At 35.2% G+C, this 18,441-nt stretch overlaps 2 protein-coding genes across 3 annotated transcripts; one reads left to right on the plus strand and one right to left on the minus strand.

Moving 5' to 3' along the window:
* Nucleotides 1-1,566: 1,566 nt before the first annotated feature.
* On the minus strand, nucleotides 1,567-10,967 carry LOC106099772 (cyclic nucleotide-gated cation channel beta-3). Of its 2 annotated transcripts, none has more exons than XM_013278418.1 (15): nucleotides 10,664-10,967; nucleotides 5,295-5,410; nucleotides 4,977-5,051; nucleotides 4,757-4,894; nucleotides 4,257-4,396; nucleotides 3,659-3,918; nucleotides 3,427-3,576; nucleotides 3,169-3,343; nucleotides 2,969-3,099; nucleotides 2,771-2,894; nucleotides 2,613-2,695; nucleotides 2,385-2,531; nucleotides 2,197-2,309; nucleotides 1,767-2,112; nucleotides 1,567-1,646 (listed from the first exon to the last, which is right to left on the minus strand). In XM_013278418.1, exons 1-15 carry the CDS (start codon nucleotides 10,694-10,696, stop codon nucleotides 1,569-1,571), a joined length of 2,109 nt encoding a protein of 702 aa, XP_013133872.1. In that variant the 5' UTR covers nucleotides 10,697-10,967; the 3' UTR covers nucleotides 1,567-1,568. The 2 variants fall into 2 exon arrangements, with proteins under 2 accessions (XP_013133872.1, XP_013133873.1); XM_013278419.1 differs by lacking the exon at nucleotides 10,664-10,967 and adding an exon at nucleotides 8,854-8,977.
* Nucleotides 10,968-11,428: 461 nt separating this feature from the next.
* LOC106099549 lies at nucleotides 11,429-17,112 on the plus strand. The gene is made up of 8 exons (XM_013278118.1): nucleotides 11,429-11,612; nucleotides 12,026-12,225; nucleotides 12,300-12,479; nucleotides 13,040-13,190; nucleotides 13,854-13,964; nucleotides 14,337-14,399; nucleotides 14,743-14,835; nucleotides 15,260-17,112. Exons 1-8 carry the CDS (start codon nucleotides 11,603-11,605, stop codon nucleotides 15,454-15,456), a joined length of 1,005 nt encoding a protein of 334 aa, XP_013133572.1. The 5' UTR covers nucleotides 11,429-11,602; the 3' UTR covers nucleotides 15,457-17,112.
* The last annotated feature ends 1,329 nt before the right edge of the window (nucleotides 17,113-18,441 follow it).

Raw genomic sequence — 18,441 nt, forward strand, 5'->3', positions numbered from 1 at the left:
AAAAAAAAAAAAAAAAAAAAAAAAAAAAAAAAAAAAATATACCGTCGAATTGAATACCTCCTTCTTTTGGGAAGTCGGTCAAAAAGAGCAAAGAGGTTAACATAGTCTTTAGTAAAATTATACAAATCGCATACTTTGTTGTGAAACATGCTTTGGTAATGAAATAAAATCCCTAGTCGTTTAAATTTTAATGAAAGATAGCCTTTATTGCGTAAGCATAAAGTTCATATTAGACAGACAATTTTTAAATATTCCATTCCGATGCACGCAATTCCGTCGTAACAATAATTAATGTAATAAGGGCATTAGGGGACATTTTTGATGATTACCATGGCGAGGGAAACTATGAAGAAACAAATTGTTTTACATAAAATTTTAGGAACGATTACAAACTTTTTTATAGCTTTATAGTGACTTATTGTCGAAAAAAGTAGTATTACAAAAAGAATTTTTATTCCAAGAATACTGAAAAGGAAGACAAAACTCTTTTGCACTTTAACAGGGTTTAAAAATTAATCGTTTATTAAAACTATTATTTTTTAAGCTTGTTAATTAATTGTTATATTAATAAAAACTAGAATAGAGATGTCATAATGTCCAAGGTTATAGAGGGTGTTAAAAAAAACTCCAATGTATCCACACAAGTTACATTTAATAAGTATAAATATAAACATTTTATTTTTTCGTAATTTTTTAATGATAATACAAATAATAAAAATGTTGATTCAATAGATTTATATTTTTAAACTAAGCACATAGCTTTAAAGTATTAAAATAAGTCCCAAGACATAAAAAAATATAATGTACATATTAACGAGATTTTAGGCCAATACATTTATTATTATCTTCTACAAATATTATATTAAAATTGTTAGGTTGACTAGAATTCATAAAAAACCTCCTTTGGTTTGCTACAAGAACGAAAAGAATATAAATTTTCAATTCATATTAAAAGAAACTGTATACTTCTCTTTAAAACTACTAACTAACAATATTTTCAAAACACTTTCTTTCTCATATACAACTAAATACAATGTTTGAATACCTAAATAATATTTGTAGCGTTTGAATGTATACAATAAAAGTATTGCTATGATTTCTGTTTATTTGAGCTGAGTATTAAAATATCTAAACAAAATACATATCTATAAAAATTTGACACAAATCTCATTCAGTCGCAGATAGTTTATTAACTTAAAAAATCATTTAAATAATCGTATAATATTCAGATATGTTGAAATTCGTAAAAATAAATAAAACCTATCTTAATAAATCACGGATATAAAATCACTCTGTATATAAATTTATTTTAATTTCAGTGACTTTTTTATTCTTTTATTAAAAGTGTTGATAAGTGGGATTGTTAATTAATATAAATAAAATTGATTATTAGAAGTGTCCATGTATTTTGAATAGCGCTTCGAATAGCAAATATATTTCAGTAACTAACGAATGTAAATAAAATAGGAACAATAATAATATTTGTAGTAAGCTTACCTACTACGTAAATATAACATCGAGAAATACTGATTTGATATTATTATTACATCAATTTTATAAAACTTCTTTTATTCGATAGAGAGTACAATCTTCGGTACAGACAAAGTCGGGTAGTTCGGTGGTGGTACATCCTCTTCTTGTATCTTCTGTAAACAATAATAAAATAAATGGCATATATCAATTATGAATCTTCAAACAATGATAATGAATTAGACCTACTAAAGAATCCAAAATCGTGGTATTTAATTAGTAAAAAAAAGTTTTACCTGATGAGACGTCATTTTGGGTACATTTTCGGAGACAGCGGAGAGACGTCGCCGGGACACGGCGCTAGCGGAGCGGTGCCGGCGCTCGGGCTGGCTGCTGACACTCGAGCCGCTCTGCCGCCGCTTCCTCGCTCCTTCCTCGCTGCTCCTCCTGCCCCCTTCCTCGCTGTTCGCCGACTTCTTCGCTGCCAACTTCGCCATCCTCTGCTTCGCCTGACGCGCCGCATTCTCTCTTATGATCTGATCGGCGCGTAAACGAAGGATCTGCGCAGCCTCTTTGTGATGCTTCAGCGCCGCGTCTAAATCGCTCCGCGATAGTGCGAATAGATTAGAATAACCCCGAGACCTGTTAAAATATAAGAAATGAATTTGAATATAAACAAATCTTTGGACGTCGTCGAGAAATATGTTGATATGTCATGTAAGTTACCGGACAGAGGCGGTGCGCCGGCGTAGGCCATCGATCCCCAGCAGGCTGATCTCTCCAAATACGGAACCTTCGCGCAACGTCGCTACCACTTCGCTTTCATCTTGCGACATCACCTGAATACAAAGGAAATGGGTTTTGTAATATTTGCATGGATGGATGCAGTAGTATTAGGTAGTGTGTATACTGACGCAGCACTCGCCGTTCTTGACGATGTACATGTGGTGTCCGACGTCGCCGCGGCGCACGAGCAGGTCGCCGGGCAGGCACGACACCGGCCGCAGCTGCAGCACCAGGTCGCGCAGCAGCGACGCCGAGCAGTCGCGGAACAGCTGCACCTGCACACACACACACACACCACAAAACAGTAGCATAGTATTGTTTAGTTAAAGTATTACAAATTTAAATCAAGTAGTTACCTTGCTCAATGTCGACATGTGGACAGCTAGAGCAACATCTCTCTTCATATTGTAAGGCAATGAATTCAGTATCTTTGATTCATCTGAAAATATATCGATAATGAGAATCCGTTTAATCAAATTTTCTTTTGCATTTTGTCTTCAAATGCAGCACTCACCGAAGCACCTCTGCTGGCTCCAGGTGTAGGAGTACCAGCAGGCGACGCGGCGCTGCAGCGCGCGCGGCATGCCCAGCCGCCGCAAGTACCGCGCGCAACCATCCACTGACTTGCGGTACTCCGTCTGCACGTAACGTTTTAACAATAGAAGGAGGATGAACAAAGCCAACCGGCTCGGCTTGGGGAACACAATCCTACCCTTGCTCTGGTGGCTGTAGCTATGATGTCACGGATCTGTCCTATGAGCAATGCAAACACGAACACGCCCATCAGCCAAGCGGCCGTCATGAACAGGTACTCCGCTGTATTCTCTGGCTTCGGATTTTTACCTGTCAGAATAAAAACTGCTTTTAACGATCGGCTGTCAATACAAATATATGTATAGGTACTCTACATACCGATGGAGGTAGCAGTCTTGGTGGCGAAGTAGAAGCACCTGATATAAGCATTGCCAACGTTGTCGTACACCCAGCCGTTGCTGGCGAGGCCGATGTAGTCGCTCATCGCATAATATGCGCATGCATTTAAGTGGATCAGGTAAAAAATGTAGAACAATGTCTTTCCGATCCTCACCTAAAGACAAGAATAAGTTTTATAGACTGATACTAGAGACAATTGTTGACTTAAAGAAATTGCGAAGTTATAGTTATACGTACAATATATGGAGAAGACAGAACCCGGTCCATCGCTTGATGAAACTCCCAGAATGTTTGCAGTTTCAGTAGCCTCGGGAAACGAAGTATCACTTTCTGCGTTCCGAAGTAAAAGTACAATAGATCTAGCGGGAGAAGTGAAATCACGTCGAACTGAAAAATAAAATTATAAATTATTCCGTTATCTAAACAATAGTTTCATATATACAAGATCAGTACAAAATTGTTAAAATACTTTGAATTGCAGCTTCTTTCTGTAATTCCTCCTAGTCTCCACACGGTCATCGACCCAGAATCCCTCATGTAGGAACATAAGCCTGGGCTTGACGAAAGCCACATCCAGTAAGTAGACGGTGTCACAGAAGTAGTCGGCCATCATCCACAGTGGCGTGTTCTCTGCCGTCTGGTAGGGGAAGGTGGCACGCAGTGCGATGCACCACGCATTGTAGCTATAGCAGAATGTTACCAGCAGCAACCAGCTTATATAGCCTCGACCTTATTGATAAAAAGAGATATTAAAGAAAACTAGAACATCAATGAGTTTTATTTACTAATCTTACTAACACTATAAATGCAAAAGTTTAGATGCATGTTTGTTAGAGTTTGTAGCCTAAACGGCTAAACGGATCTCGATAAAATTTGGCATAGACGTAGAGGATAGTCTGGAAGAACACATAGGCTACTTACTTTTTTTAATTTCACGCGGACGGAATCGCGGTCAAATGCATTAATATAACTTGTTCGCTATAAAAAGTTAACCTCAATATGACTTCAATTTCTATAATGGTGTCCCGTGGACAATTAACTAATAACAAATTGTATGATTAACTCACCCTGGGGGTCGATGGGGAGGAAGGGGTCGCAAAAGGTGGGCAGAGAGAGGCCTTTGCACTTCTTGTAGCGGCTGGGAGAGGAGGGCACGGGGCTTTGAGGCGTCTCGATTATCGGTACCAATTGTCTCTCAGGTGTTGGTCTATAAAACAAATAAGTATTTAACTATAATACTACCTCTTAACCGAATTTAGTTATACACTATTAGTTAGTGGATTCCTATATTAATTACAAAAGATTGCTTAAGTCCCATGACAAGCTCAACTGTAGACCAGTCTTTGACCCGTTGGGGTTTGTTCGATATCGCGTCGTGATCGTCATCTTACCCTGAAGGAGGACCCTTGACGGGTCCGAAACTGGTGGTGCCTACACCCGAAGGTTGTCACGTGAGTTAAGGCGTGTTTTATCATTGGTATAATATATCTCACGAAAGTTTTAATAACTTAACTACTAGTAGTTAGAACTTTTTATCAGGCTAATAAACTACCATAGTCTAACAAACCTCTTAAAAGAGTTGTCTTCCGATGTAGGATCTTTAAAGTCTTTGAGCTCTGTGATGGATTCTTTGACATCGTTCTTAAGTTTAAATATCGGCGGTGGGCTATTCGCAAATAACCTCACTTTTTGTGAAGGAAATATTCTGAAAATATTAATATTTCAATTACCTTTCGTATTCGTTATTAATTTAAATTACTAGTAAGAGCGAATGGGTTTTTCTTTACCTTTTTTCTTTATAATGCTCAGTATCCTCTTTTACTTTAGTTTGTTTTTCGATGTTCGATACTGTTTTAGTCAATCTGTAAAAGTGAAATAAAATGTTTGAATAGTACTAATTTATTTCCTTGTGTGTCTGTACTAATATTTTAAAGAGGGGATATTTGTATTTTTATACTTTTGTATGTATTGGAATAACTCAAAAACTACAGGGCCGATTTTAAAAATTCTTTCACCGTTGGAAAGGTAATTTATCTGTGAGTAATATAATTTGACGCGTGTGAAGTCGCGACTCACAGCTAGTTAAAGAATAATTTCGAACTTACTTTTCATGAGTCGGAGTTGCTTCTGGAGTACACCAGGAGCTATATGTAGATTTCGAAGCGGATTTTAAAACGGGATGGGTCTTCGGCGGCTGCGACGACGATGGGTGGACCGTGTGCTAAAATATAAGAGAAAACGAATTTAGATCTTCTATCAAAGGAAACCTAGTTCTCAGTGGAATTTTATTAGTAGACAATCCATGTTTTTAACAAGCGATATTAAGAGAACAAATAACTAACTTTGAGTTTTTAGTGTAATCTGTATCTGTAATGCTTCATTTGATCGAACATTTTTTATTTTCCTTAATTTACCTTGCATTTTAATCAATGCAGGTTGGTCAATCATATGAAGGCAAGGACGTTAGTACACATTGCATATATTTTCCGAGATAACATACATGAAAGGGATTTTTGTCTGAATATCCTCTTTCGTGTTTAGTAAGCAAGGGAATTTTTTAAATATTTAGCCAATGTCTATGGGTACTACTCTGTTTAATGATCTGTGGGGTTAGGCAGTAAACAACATAAACGAAAAGCGACTTTAGTCTGTTACTGTCTAGCTTTCATGGGAAAACGAGAGAAGCTATCTTTTGGACGAAACGATGGGACGTTTCGTTTTTTTATTTTTTACTATCAACCCCCACTGTACATTTTTTATCTTTTTAATAATGATCTATGTTTCGACAGTTATCTAATTCTAGAGATAGATTTCAATAGTGCAAACAATAGCATTTTATGATCCGTTTTATTGACGTCGTTAAGTCATAAACGATAGCCCACACATAACGTTTTCTAATATAATATTCACTGGGGGAGACATTGCAGTCAAATCTTATGTTATGACATATTACAATCGAACTAAACATAACCAAATCAATTCAAACTCACAAGAAAATTATGGAGCATTCAACAATGCAACATTGTATAACACTTAGAACGTGAACACCTGAAACTAAACTATCGCAGAACTTATTAGTCTCGCGTTGATTCCTAGTGCAACTGAACAGTTGAATTGGCTGCGAAACAATCGAAAAAACAGTTGTGCGATAGTTTAGTCAAAGGTAAGCGCTTTTGACTAATTACAAAATATAATTCCATCTATTTATATTTCTGATAATGTTAGAATATGAAAAACGAACAAGCTGTTTCCTGATATCCTTCATTTACAAGATGTATTGTTTTCCTATTTAATATTATAAAGAACTATGATTCGTATGTTTGTATGTAACGATTAGACTCAAAAATAAAAAAAAAAAACACATATAGACGAATTGAATACCTCCTTCTTTTGGGAAGTCGGTCAAAAAGTAGTGAACCGACTTAAAAAACCTTTTGATATTAGAAGACTAATTTATTATTGACTAACATAGGGTATATTTTTAAATTCTGCGCGAATTAAATCGCGGACTAATATTCGATAAAAATTGTGATGGTAAAATGTTTTGTAAAATGGAAAAATTGTGTTATTGTGAAAATCACGTCGCTAAAATGTTATTCTCATTTGTCGTAGTTTCATAATCGATTAAAATATTTTAGCTACGTGCCGCATTCGGAAAGCAGTTGACTCGATTCAGTATTCAAATCACAATGTGTCCGATACTGGGAGGTTAATGTGTCCTCGCCGTGCCCGACACCGTATCGCTTCGACACTCAACTACAATTACCGCTTTGTAATCATTTGCATATGGTTTGTTACCAATCAATTACGAATTTTATTATTTTATCATCTGACTCGAGTTGGACGATTGTAGTCATTTTAGAAATCCTAGTTGCCACTGCTCTTTACAGCTTTTTAAAAAAAAGAGCCTAGCTTTTGCTTGCCACTTCTTCTACGTGTAATTTACAGCCCATATTACACAGCCATAGCGTAGCTTTCTACTAGTGAAAGAATGAAATCGGCCGTGTAGTTTTTGAATTACATCGATGCATACAAATTACAAGCCTTTTATCTTTATAATATTAGTATAGAGGGGGAAAAAAACAACGGGAATACCGAGGTGATTATAGTCGACATGAACATTCCATCCATTCATCCTCACAACGTTCCATAAAACCAGAAGAACTGCAGATGCGTTGATGATTTGAGAAGGGTGCTCTATACGGTTTGGAGTATTTAGACGTATTAAAAGTAGAAGTTTGCAATCTATTAGTCACACATAGATTACATTACAGGATTTTTAATATGGGACCTTCTAACTATAGCTCGTATTGTTAAAATAATTGAAAATCTCCTCTAAGGTCAATTTAAACCTAAAAGTGTCTGTCGAAGAGAACAGAGAAACTTGAAAACTGTCTACACCTCTAAATCAGAAGTCTTTTAATGGAGGTATCAAATATTTTGTGTCATCCATCATACGTCTACGGGGGTGTAAATGTATCTTTGGTAAACATAATTACTTAATACTTATAGGAAGGGCGCGGCGAAATATTAACTTTGTTTAGTGTCTGACACGCAGTAGGCCTGGCGGGTTACTAAGCCAAAATTTTATAGATCATATAATGATAACTGGAAATCAAACAAATAGATTTTATTTGACGTAACTGATGAACAATGAGTTAATTAAAATGAAATAAAAATCGGTTGACAAACTTCGAAACTATGATTCTGTCTACTTGGTCTACGGAATTTTTTTACACGTTCATTGCAAGTAAAAAACTTTACTGGTGCGGCGACGGGCCAAAACACGCCCCTAATGATATTTCCGCCAGAGCGTGCCAGGTCTTTCTAGACCCACCGGCAGTAGGATAGATTAAATTGCTATTATAATTGTGGTAATGTCATTTATATATGTAATGTATATACCTGAAATAATCGTTTCGCACTAGCGAGAGGGACATAATTTTCTTCTTCCGCACCTGCTTAAGTACAGCGTCAGGCCGATATTGGCCTCTTACGCAGAGAACGTGTTAATACACTTCTTTGACGTTAATTTCTTTAAAACAATCGCAGAATATCGGAATACGAACCTACGACTTTTGAATAGAAATCTTTCTAAGGTTATTAAAATTTATTTACCAGTAAAATGTTCTTATTATTATTATTACGAGTATAAAGCAAGGACGTATCTTTACTATAATAAAAACACAGTACAATGGTTAAAGAAACAATTCTGTTTGGTGCCATTTGAATACAAATCGCGTGTTAGAAGCCAATTGAGGCGAACTTAGCTAAAACTAGAACTTAATTGCAAGTCGCTGTCTTCCAACAATTAGTTTACATTAAATAATAATTACAGACCTTTACGATTGCCACTTCGTGGATTTAGGAGTACGGAAAAATATTTTTTCCTTTAGACGTAGTGTAAACACTAGTTTGCAGTATCCAGTAAATAACAACCAAAAATAAAACTTTTCAAAATAAAACTTAACACTAATTTCTTAATGAAATTTTAAAGTAATCGGCGTTTGTAAAGTCAAAAAAATAATGCGAATGAGATTTTAGTATGTTTTAAAACAAGGCTTATGATAAAAAAAATATTTAATAGAATCAAAAACGACAATAGTCTTGTAAAACTTGTTATTTAAACAAAATAGGGATTCAGACTGTTTAAAAAGGACTCACCACATCAACTTTAATTTCCATATTTAAAACTAAACTTCATTCTAAATTTAAACCGATGTCAAAATGACAGCCAATCGGCAAATTATACGAGTATTTTCCCGCGCGCGTTGTCTATGAACGTCCCCATTCACTGCCCACAACTTACTGGCCGATAAGAAAACTTAAGTCTGCGATATAACGCTCTATGCGCTATAGACGCTTGTATATTGTTTTGGATAAGGACTGCGAAAACGTTCAAAAGAACGCACTTTTATCAAATAAAAATAGGAACATTTTTTAGTATTTAACTATTTTTAACAATGCTTTCAGGTACTAATGTTAGTAACTATTGTAAAAAAAGCAACGATAGATTGACCTATAGTTTCTTTTTACCGATAAACATACAATTGTTTTTAATAAAAAAAAAATAAGTTGACGGGAATGTGTCTTATCTTCTTGAAAATCAAAAACTCGAAATACGCAACAAAGTTCAACAGTGGTACTCCGCTTCTTGGAACGAATGGGTCAGCTCGCGCAATACCACGACCACACAGAAGACAGGCGTGAAGTGGGTTCAATTTCGCGTATAGTCTGATGAGTGTCATGCCGGAGTTCTAATTTTTAGTCCTTTTCCATCCTCATCCTTTTCTGATAAGGAAAGATAGGAAGGGAAAGTGGATTGGCCGGTGGAGAACGTGGAAAAAGCTTAGGGGAAATGTCCTCTTTATATGCCTTTCTTCCGCCGTCGATCAAGTGAAGACATTACATCTGGAATTGGGGATGTCTATGGGTGGCGGTTGCTTCGCCATTTTGGCGGATTAGGTGACAGATTGCACGTTTGCTACTTTTTAAATAAAGTAAAGAAATTAACTTTTTTTTTATAATATAAGGTGGCAAACGAGCAAGCGGCCTCCTGAATCCACGGAAAATAGAAAGCGACCGCTGCCCATAAACAACCGCTATTGCAGATGCGTTGCCTACCTTTAATTGACGGAGGAGGAGACGCACATAAAGAGGACATTTCCCCTTCCTATGCGTCTCCTCCACCGTCAAATCCACTTTTCCTACCCATCCTCTCATCTTAAGAAAAGGGTGGAAAGGGAAAGGGATTAAAATTAGGCCTCCGGCACCACACTCACTAGACGAAACGCGGAATTGCTTCCACTTGACACCTGTCTTTTGTGCGGTCGTGGTATTACACCGGGCGAGCCGACTCATTGGTGTGAAGATAGTTGTGCGATAGTTTAAGTTTTAAGTGTGCGCGCATGCTTTTAATTGCAATTTAATTTTGTCCAACACTGCCTTCAATTAAAAGAATGTGTGAACTAAATTCATAGCAGTTGTAGCAACCGTTACTTAAAACATAAATGTCATAATCGGTGACGATAGAATAGCTATTAAAAATATATGCGAAATGCAAGGATAAAACGGCCATTAAAAATGTTTTAAAAATGAGGTCGCGAATGAAGCATTACAATTGAAATATGTTTACACACAAGAAATAAAAACGCATTGATGGTGTAAAATTATTACAGTAGATAATATAGTTAAATAAATTGAAAAAATATTCGTTAATACGTTTCTTTAATTACTGTTTTAGTTACAACAGCTTTAATTAGAATCGGATTCTAAAAATAGCATCACCGATGAAACCGATACAGTTTTTCTATAAATTTTCAATCGATCAAGGTACTTAAAAATACTTTAAAAATGAACTTTAACGCTTCGTGTATGAAGTCAAATTTACTTTCAAGCTTTGAATAGTAACTTGATTCAATAAAATTTATTTATAATAATTAAATAAGTAAATATTAACAACTTAATAACTTACCCTTCGCATTAACTTGAGCATGTCAAACACCATGATTTTAATATTTGAACACGAACGTAATTATGCTTAGAACAGTAGACATTAGTAATAAACGCAAAGTACTAAATGTCTTTAGAAAATCGATTTATTTTCTCGATGTAAAGGTAGACGTGTAAGGTAAATATTTGCAATGTCATACAACGTATTTAGTACTGTTAGCAAATACTCTGTCACACTGCAATCTGTACCTTTGCCCTTTAACATGCATCAATTTCAGCGCTTAAAAGAATAACTTCCAGGGAATCGTATTAAAAATTATAAACACACCTATAACTAAGTATATTTATCTACACAATTTTCTAGAAACTTCAGTCTGATTAAAAATATAAAATCTGTGCGAAACAACTGCGCAGATAGCTAACACTTGAAGCGCTGACAGAGGGAGAGGCATGCTTGCAAATAAATCAATACAAATGCGACGTTGTCACGTCCACAGGATCTTCATGCTGTCTCACTTCCGTGGAGCAATTTGTTTAGTTTAATAGAAGAATGTAGTGTTTGATTTGAAAAATATCTATATTACAATTATAGTATGGAGTGTAATCTAACGGACTTAATAAATAACAATAAATAAAATGTATTGGAAGTAGGTATAGGTGATTAAAACAAAATGAAACTGTCTATTGACAGACAAGGATGGCAAAGGATTTATTTTTGTTTTGCTCACAGTTTGTAGGGCGGGCGAGAGCTAGACATTTTACGTGTTGAACAGTGTGATTTCATGAACAAAGAAAGGTGAACGTGTTTGTGATTTTAGCTATATTTCATTTGTAATATCTATATAAAAAATATCAATAAAATCGTGCATTTGAGGACATTGTGAATTTGTACATTTTTTGGTTTTTCTCAAAAGTAATTGTATTTCACTCAAGTCGAACGTCGTAAAATAATCGATTAAAAATGTCGAAAGGTATGTATTAAAAATTACATTGTAATTGAATTTATTAAACGTATGGTATATTTTTTAAAGGTACAGAATATAGGTATATGACAGTGGTAGAGCCCGCTTTAACATCTTCGCTCGAATGGGTGGGCTCGTCCGGTGAAATACCACGACCACACAGAAGACACGCGTGCGTGTCTGAGTGGTGCCGGAGGCCCAATTTTAGTCCCTTTCCCGTCCCACCATTTTCTTCAAGGATGAATGGGAAAGTGGACTTGCCGGTGGAGGAGACGCATAGGATAGGGAAATGACCTCTTTATGTGCTTCTCCTTCGTCGATTTAGGGTAGGCAACGCATCTGCAGTTGTGGATGTCTATGGGCAGCAGTCACTTTGCCACTTTGCCGTTTGCCACCTTTTTGTAAAAAAAAATATGTTACAGAGTTTTGGATAGCTCGGCGAGACGTCACCTACGAACAACTCTATATGTATCTTAAACTAACTAGATCCTTACCAGGGTTATACCTATTGGCACCAAGTGATAGTCGTACTTTAGCCTTGGATGCATATTGGGATACATGTGCTAAAAAGTTGAACGCTGTACAAGGCGGTACTGTAAAAAGTGCCACTGGTTGGTCGCAGGTAAAGCCTTAATATTATTTTAAAAGCTGAAATAGAAAAGGAACTTGCCAATTACAATCGAGTATTTTTTTTAGTATTTGCATTATGTGAGATTTCGCGTAAAACAAAGGATCACTGAAATAACAACAGGAAATAAAATAAGCAGAGTCCCAGAAGATGATTATATTCCGACATCTGAAGTGGACAGAATGATTAACATATATTTAACTGCGATCGAGGACGACAATAGTGTTCCTTACGAGTTTGATCCAACAGTAAGTACAGTTTCCAGAGTGTGATCTTTGCATAAGTTTTCAAAATGTGATTTTTACAATAGTCTAATTACAATAACTGATTTGTTTATTTCAAATCGAAATTCAAATTATATATAATAAAATTGGAGTGTCTGTAATATCAAAAGAAAAAGTCTAGATTTCGGGAAGATGTATTTGTATATGAGTAGCTGACTTGGATAGGCATATTATAGGCTACATTTTTGATTCCGCGCTGTCAAAATGGCGTAACGGGTGGTCCAATTTTATTGGGACTTTCACTGAAAGATATCTGGTAGAAGGTAATACTGGCAAGAAGGATAACTTTAAAAAATACCGCGCTAACGAAGTTTACGGGCGACAGTACGTTTTTAATATAATTGCTAGTAATTTAACGTTAATGTTATTAAATAAAATATCTTAATTTCCCGTTTGTTATCTTAAATCATGTTATTGTTTATCAAACAGTACTAGTTTTTTCTTATCTTAAAATATCAAAAATAAAACGTATTTGCGACATAAATTTTAAATGAAAATTTACATTTGATTATTTTTTTAAATAGAAAAGTCGCTTTTGGGAGACTTGTGTGTCGCAGTCGTCAGCACCGCTGAAACGTCGGCTCTCCGCGTCTGATATTGTTATTCCGAAGCGCATTAAGCAGATGCCGGACTCTGAAGATGCAAAGTATGAAAATGCTGAAGGTAACCTTTCAGGTAAATATGATAGCGTTTGGTAGCGTTTTTGTAAATGTATAATTCCACTTGAATTTCACAATTTTATTAATTTGAACCACTTTGAAGCTCAACTAATACTCATAATAAATATTCAGCTAGCGATCGAAAAAATGTGATTTTTTTGCATAAACATTAAAATAATTAAATTACACATTACATAATTTATTTATTTTTTAGTTCTAATGTAAATTTGTGTAATAACTACATATTCAAAAATTCAATAGTTTAAGCTGTGCGTCGATAGATAAATTAGGCCGCGTACGCACTGAGCGGTTAGCAAGTTGCCGTCCGGTAGCAACGCAGCGGTTCAAAATTGCTTATACTTGTAGATGGGGTCTAAATAAATTGCTATATGATAAGAGCAGCAAATTATGTAACCGCGCACCTAATATCAATGTAACCGCAACGCTACCAGCAACAATCAAAGCATCCGCCTTTGCTAAAGTGCTCCTTATGTACACATTTTTAATTGCCTCTGGCCGCACATTCCCGCTTAATGCATACGAGCTCTTAGGTTACACTAACACAGCAAGTATATAAGTCCGACAAACATATACAAAAATATATACAAGATGAGATCTACGTGTAAAGGTAACTAAGTACAAAATTTCATAAATCTTTTTGTATATCATTTCATCTTAGCCGGCTCCGGTGCTCAGCCTATTCCTAAGAGACGCCCGCGCCGCGTCTTTGTCCAAGCCTGCAAAACGATTAAATACTGTTCAATAAAAAAACCGATGAAGAAAAGTTCAGGTACATTTGTTTATGCATATGTTTATCGTTGATTTTTTTGTACATGTTTTTCCATTCTGTTGTTTTGGAAGAAAGGCGTGATTGTCCTCGGATAATTGATTTTTAATTTTATCTCGGCGATGAGAGATTTTCACGGGTGTGCCAGTTGTGAATGCAATTTGCTTGTGTTTGAATGTAAGAGTGTGCGAATTTAATTAGATTACTAATGTTATCAGAACAGAGTTGTAGACAAACTTTGAATCAAGCCGTTTAAACTTGGTTTTTAATAGTAATTTTCAAAGTGTCCGTTATTGCGTATTGATGAAAGGATACTGGAATAAAGGGTTGTCTTCTTGTGTTATTATAAATGCGTAATTATTATACTTCATATAGGTGTGGGCTTGCGCGGCCGCAAGCTTCGATGCATTGACGATTCAAGTGACTTCGATATTGAAGGTAACATTTTGATTTTCTTTTATTTATTTATCTTGAGTTTCTTTGCAGCAAAAAAAAATTAAGCAGTTACAATAATTACTTAAAACAGTGTTCTTGGAATACAGATGGGCGTTACGCTCTGTAGTAAATGGCAAACATAATAAATAGCTACAGTTAATAAAATAAATTTTCAATAGTTACTTGTGTTAGGATTTGTATCAGAAGAGTTAGGTAAAAGTTGAAACTATAGTACGATGTGAAGAAGATGTTTGGAGTCAACAATGACTTATGCTAATTCTGAATATGTTATTGTAATTTTATTTTAAAATACATTTTCCCGTATTCATTTTATCTTCCATCACAGTCCCGCCTAGCCTTCGTCGTTCTCAATCATTCACGGATCTGAGTGATGCGATCGAACATGATCGCAAAGTGAAGTTGGAGATCATGGCTGAAAGTACGTCATTTTTTTATTTTTTATCTTTATTAAAGGGGCAAAAAGTTTGGAGTCAACTGGGATACAAATTTAGTTACCTAAATGTGATAAATACGACTAAAATATTAATAACTTGAGAACAGTTGCATTTTTTGTTGTTTCCTATTCTATCATTATACGTACCAAGGGACTCGGAGCCTACCCTGGGGGGTGACTAGCATAGTCAAGGTTACATACAAGGTCAAGCTAAGTGCAAGTTGCATCACGATATTTTTCTTTACGGTAAAAACGTCGGATATACAGCGGGATTCGAACTCAAGACCTGTAGATTACAAGTCAAGTGCTTAAACCCCTGAGCCACCGATGCCTGACTCCTGTTCTATCGAAAAACTATAAATAAGCTGTATGATCATTCATAATTTATTGACTTGATAATTTATTCCAGGAATCAAAACTGATCCGGTGTCAGTAAAGAAACGGGAGGAAGAAAGGGTTAATTACGTTCGCTTCGTCTCCCTTTTGCTGAGGGCATGTTTGATTGACTCCTTTCGTATTCTGTCCTATACGAGCGTCCTTAGAGAGATTTTGAACAACAATCCGCAGTTTCAAAAAACTATCAGCGATAATCCAACCATCTTTTAAATATTAAGATCGTGGACTTCGATTAACAATATACTAGTTGATCGATGATATCCTCTCTATCCTGTTGCCTATTGAGCACAAACGATAGCTTCTAACTTCTTTACTTTATTTTGTCTTTGGAACTGCTTCTTGGTATATTCCTTATTATTGGTTACTTAAATCTTCTTCTGTGGTCTATCTTTCTAAACCTCCTTTATCTTAACTTATATTTTAGATTATTCGTAGAGTTTAATGGTATAATATAATCATTTTATGAGTGTTGTAATACAGTAGCATGCTGACGCTTTTACTATGGGATGCAACGTCATCAAAGTTTGCCTTCGCTTTTAAGATATATGTGTGCCAAATAATCATTGGAATTAAAGGATCTCAGAAGTCGTATTATAATTTGTAGAAAAGTAGATGTTATTTTAACCAGTTATCTATGATTTATGTACTGGTAGTGTACTTAAGCACAAACTTGGTAATGCACAACAGACGTCTGCTCTCGTCGACGTTTCCGATAGTACTGATATTAGGTCAGTTTTGCCCGCTATGATCATTTAGCCAACATTGCCGCACTCTACACAGTCGATTATGTAATCTGAGTGATATATTATAAATTGTGAAGGTAACCACCGAGAAGAATGAGAAAGAGCTTGTATATTGGAGAGAAAAGAAAAGAAGACTCTTGTTATACAAGCTAAGGAAACGTCCCCGTTTTATTTTACATTTAACTGTATTTTATTACTTTTTTATTAATATTCTTGAGCTTTAAGTAGAGTAAAATCATTTAAGGCCGTGTTCAGACTAAAAGTATTGTCGAACAGTGAGCGAGCAATTGTTCCAAACATTCAATTAAATTTTGATCCGATGCTACCTACGCATCGAGCTTGCTCAGTCTGCGACTTGAACAGGGCCTAATTTTGTTAAGACTTGTCGTTTACGACATATTTAAACGCATAAGAGCTATGTAAATGAGGAGCTATGATTCAAAATCAAGTTTTAGATATTTTTATTTTATGTTGAGATAGTAACATGAGATTCAGATGTCTACGACCTCCTTTTTTACCTGCGCAGGTTCCCGTAACGTAGCAATGGCTACGTGCTACGTCGTGCTACGTAAGTTTACATTTACGAAAAATGAAATTCATGTCATTAATTACATAATTCGTTCATTATTTCGATTGAAAACTTAAAAAAAATGCTTTTTGTATTTTTTTTTTATTTTTGGTCTTACGTAAAATCTCATGTTACTATGTGCGTTTCAAAAAAGTTTTTAGCTCAATTAGTAGTCTAGAAATGTAGAATTATACACCTCCTTTCTTTTTTTCAATTATTTAAATTCGGAAGTTAATATGGATGTATGGATGGTTGTTAGAACGCCTAAACGGCTGAACGGACCTGATGAAGTTTGACACAGATGTAGAACACAGTCTGGGAGACCTCAAAGGCGACGAAGTCTCCTTTTAAATCCGTGCGGACGGAGTCGCGGGCAGAACCTGTATGTAATATCGGTGTTTAAATTCTGTCAACTTCTTTAGTAGTCATGTATCACGTAGGAAAGACTAAAGTCTTTAGTAATTATTGAATAAGATTATTAAAATAATTTCCAAATTAATGTTTAGAAAATGCTTGTAGTAAGTAGATTGTACACAAACATTACGCTTATTTATTTATGGGTTATGTGTTTAAAAAAATAACATCATTTTACATACAATGTTTAAAATTGATTTTAATTTATATCGATTGTCAGTCTTTTCGATTATAAAACTATTAAAATGTACCAATTAATTGGATTTAATAATTTTCATTGCGCCTGTTATTTTGTGACGACTATTTATCAATTAAGTATTTTGCTGCCACACAAACCGTGCGATAAAAAAAATTGCTTATATCTGGCCACGCCATCAGGCTAACACGGTGGCAGCTGTAGTTATAAGAAACTTATTCCTGAATGTCATATTAGTGGATTTTATTCTAATAAATGTATTAAATGTGTTTGCGTTTTAATTACTATTACCTGAACCCAATTCAGAATTTGACGAAGTACAATTTTTTCGTGTTAATATTTAATTTAAAATATGAATGGAATAAGGGTATTTGTAGCTACGTAGTACCTATAACGCTTTTAGTATCAGCAACAATTACAATGGCTTAAAAGAATGAAAAGGCAATAGATTTTGTAGTCCCGCACAAATAGTACGCATGTACTCAGGTGCGATCAGTCCAGCCACACTACATAGCCTGTAGAGAAAAATGTTTACAATTATAAGAGGGAAGGAATCGACGCAGTTAGAATTTAGTATCCAGATGGCATCTGATACTACCATCGTCTTTAAGTAACTCAGAGCAATTGTTATGGTAAGGTATCAGGTGAGCGAAATAAAATAAAAAACAAGTTTAAAAAAAATAACGGGCAAGTAACGATAACTTGTTTAATGCATGTAGTACACAGCCAAGCGAACCAGAGACGAAGCGAATTTGTGATTTGAATCTGAAACAAATGCGTTCCGTGTTCTATATTGTACTATCGCATCGTTTTTGGTTCGCTTTCGTATTTGTGTGCTATAGATGTTAATGCAAACAATCGTAATTTTTAGCGGACATTTGGGTCAATGACTTGCCCTACACCGAATATGAGGCAATCAAAGATAATAAAATTGATTCTTTATACATTTTTTGACTGCTATATTGATAACAATATGTTATTTTTATCCCTCTTTGGTAAGAGGTCAATCTTCATTACCGAATGAATTCATTTCATTATCAACTACTAGCGACCAGCTTCGGCTTCGCATGGGTCTAATGCTGATACAAAAATGTGCTTATTTACATCACATTAAAAACCTATAAAATTATCAGCATTTTTCTTTAATATTCTACATGCATTAAATACAAACATACCTCGTAAATCACTCTATATATAAAAAATTGCATCAAAATCCGTTCTGTAGTTTTAAAGATCACAGTATACATAAAGACAGACAGACAACGGGAAGCAGC

Source organism: Papilio polytes, unplaced genomic scaffold (genome assembly GCF_000836215.1).
Source record: "Papilio polytes unplaced genomic scaffold, Ppol_1.0 DF824102.1, whole genome shotgun sequence".
Classification (NCBI taxonomy): domain Eukaryota; kingdom Metazoa; phylum Arthropoda; class Insecta; order Lepidoptera; family Papilionidae; genus Papilio; species Papilio polytes.